General features: G+C 65.9%; 1 protein-coding gene across 1 annotated transcript in view; it reads right to left on the reverse strand.

The window, feature by feature from the left end:
* Positions 1-1,936, reverse strand: part of LOC104491064 (thrombospondin-3-like) — a gene marked incomplete at both ends in the record, with an annotated part of 5,096 nt that overhangs the window by 2,785 nt on the left and 375 nt on the right. The window contains 7 exon segments of the mRNA XM_010133423.1: positions 29-169; positions 360-508; positions 593-644; positions 749-831; positions 1,087-1,113; positions 1,383-1,485; positions 1,568-1,824. Coding sequence (XP_010131725.1) covers positions 29-169; positions 360-508; positions 593-644; positions 749-831; positions 1,087-1,113; positions 1,383-1,485; positions 1,568-1,824 — 812 coding nt within the window.

Genomic DNA, 1,936 nt, shown 5'->3' on the forward strand with positions numbered 1-1,936 from the left:
TGGCCGAACCCCGCGGCACTGCACTCGCCTGCTTGCTGGCCCTCGCGTAGTCGGCCCCCACGCCAGAGACAGTGTTGCCCCGATAGCCACGGGGACAGGGCTCGCAGCGGAAGCCAGGGGCTGTGTTGATGCATTTGGAGCCGGGGAAGCAGGGATTGGCATGAGCGCACTGCAGCACAAGGAGAGAGAGACAGGCTTCACCCTCCAGCATGGCATCCAGCCGGCTGGGGTGGGCACTGCCCTGTGGCATCCTGGTGGGGCCCTTCCCCAGCCTGAGGATGCACCTGGGCAGGGGAAGCATCACATCGTGTGCCCACGCTGCCCTGGCAGGTGCTGACCCACCCCAGGAGCATGCCCACCTCATCGATGTCGGCGCAGTGCGTGCCGTTGCCCTCCAGCCCGGGCGGGCAGGGCCCGCAGCGGTACCCGGGGTACTCGTATGTCTCCATGCAGTCTACGCCGCTGAAGCAGGGGTTGGGGTTGCAGCGGGATCGGTGCTCGTGGAAGCCTAAGAAGAGAAAGACCAGGCAGGGCGTGAGACGGGGCAGCCCTGCGCCCCCTGAGGCGGGAGCAGAGTCTCGCCAGCACTCACCGCAGACCTGGCACTCCATGATGGTGTTGCGGATCAGAGACATCTCCTTCACCTGCACAGGGTGCACAGGGCGTCAGGGGGATGCCCTGCCCTGGCTGCCACCGTGCTCTTGGGAAATACAGCCCAGAGAGAGCCGATACCGTCCCACCATCTCACCTGGTCTCTGATGTCTTCCCGCAGCCCAGTCAGGAGCTGGTTGAAGAGGGTCAGCTGCGTGACCAGCGCCTTGGTCTGCTCTCCTGCAGAAAGGGGAAGGTCAGCCCCGGGACAGGCGCGGCCTCCCGGGGCCATGGGCTGGGACAGCCAATGCCTGTCCTTCTCCTCCCCGGTCCACACAGGACCCCGTCCCACACCCTCTGCTCCACCTCACCCCGGGGGCCCTGGAGGCATCTGGGGCCCTGGCACAGGCTGCGGGGGGTTTTCTGCCTCCACGGAGCCCCAGACGCTGCCATTGCCCTCAGGCCAGGGAAAGGGGGAAGCAGACAGGGACTTACCCAGGACGGAGGCCAGCACACTTGTCACTGCAAGGAGAGAGAAGAGGCGTTACCGAATGCTGCTGGTGAAGCCCAGCAGTGTCACCGCATGCGGTTGTTGCTCCTGGACAGAGTGTGCACAGCGCAGGAGCTCCCACCTGCGTGGGGACACCTGCACCGAGAGAGGCAGGAGCACCCCTCTGTGCCGTGCGCTCGCACCTTCCACCTCCGTGTGCTGCAGCACGGAACATGCAGGGGCCACCCTGTAAGCTCTCGGTGCTGACCCTGCTCGGCGCAGGGCACGGACCCGCCGTTACCTGCACTGTGAATGGACTCGTCTCCTTGGAAAGGGCACTCGCTCAGGGCCCCTACGCGGCTCATGGACCCTCCCAGAATCAGCTTCATCGACTCCACGAGCCCCTGGAATCCAAGTGGAGACACGGTCAGTCATGGGGGGCTCTGCCTGTCCCTGAGGGTACGGCGGGCGGGTCCCAGCACTCACCTGCATCCTCTGGTAGGCCTTCTGCCCCGTGCGCACCTCGATGGCCTCCACCTCTGCCAGGGGGATCTCGGAGAGCTCAGGCAGCCCCACGCTGGAGTCCATCTGCTTGCAGTCGACGTAGAGCTCCACACTCAGCATGTCCACACGCAGCCCGCTCAGGCGCACGATGATGGTGTGGCTCTGCCCATCCGCCACGTGCGCGTGCTGCAGGTTGACCGAGTGCAGCTTGTTGTCTTCCCGCAGGTAGCGCACCAGGACTGCGGAGGAGTGGAAAGGGGCCGTCAGCTCTCTCCCCTGAAGCGCCAGCAGCCCCCTGGCACCAGCGTGCACCCACCACTCACCCCAGCGGGCCCTTCAGAGGGCAGGAAC

Source organism: Buceros rhinoceros, unplaced genomic scaffold (genome assembly GCF_000710305.1).
Source record: "Buceros rhinoceros silvestris isolate BGI_N320 unplaced genomic scaffold, ASM71030v1 scaffold23343, whole genome shotgun sequence".
Lineage (NCBI taxonomy): Eukaryota > Metazoa > Chordata > Aves > Bucerotiformes > Bucerotidae > Buceros > Buceros rhinoceros.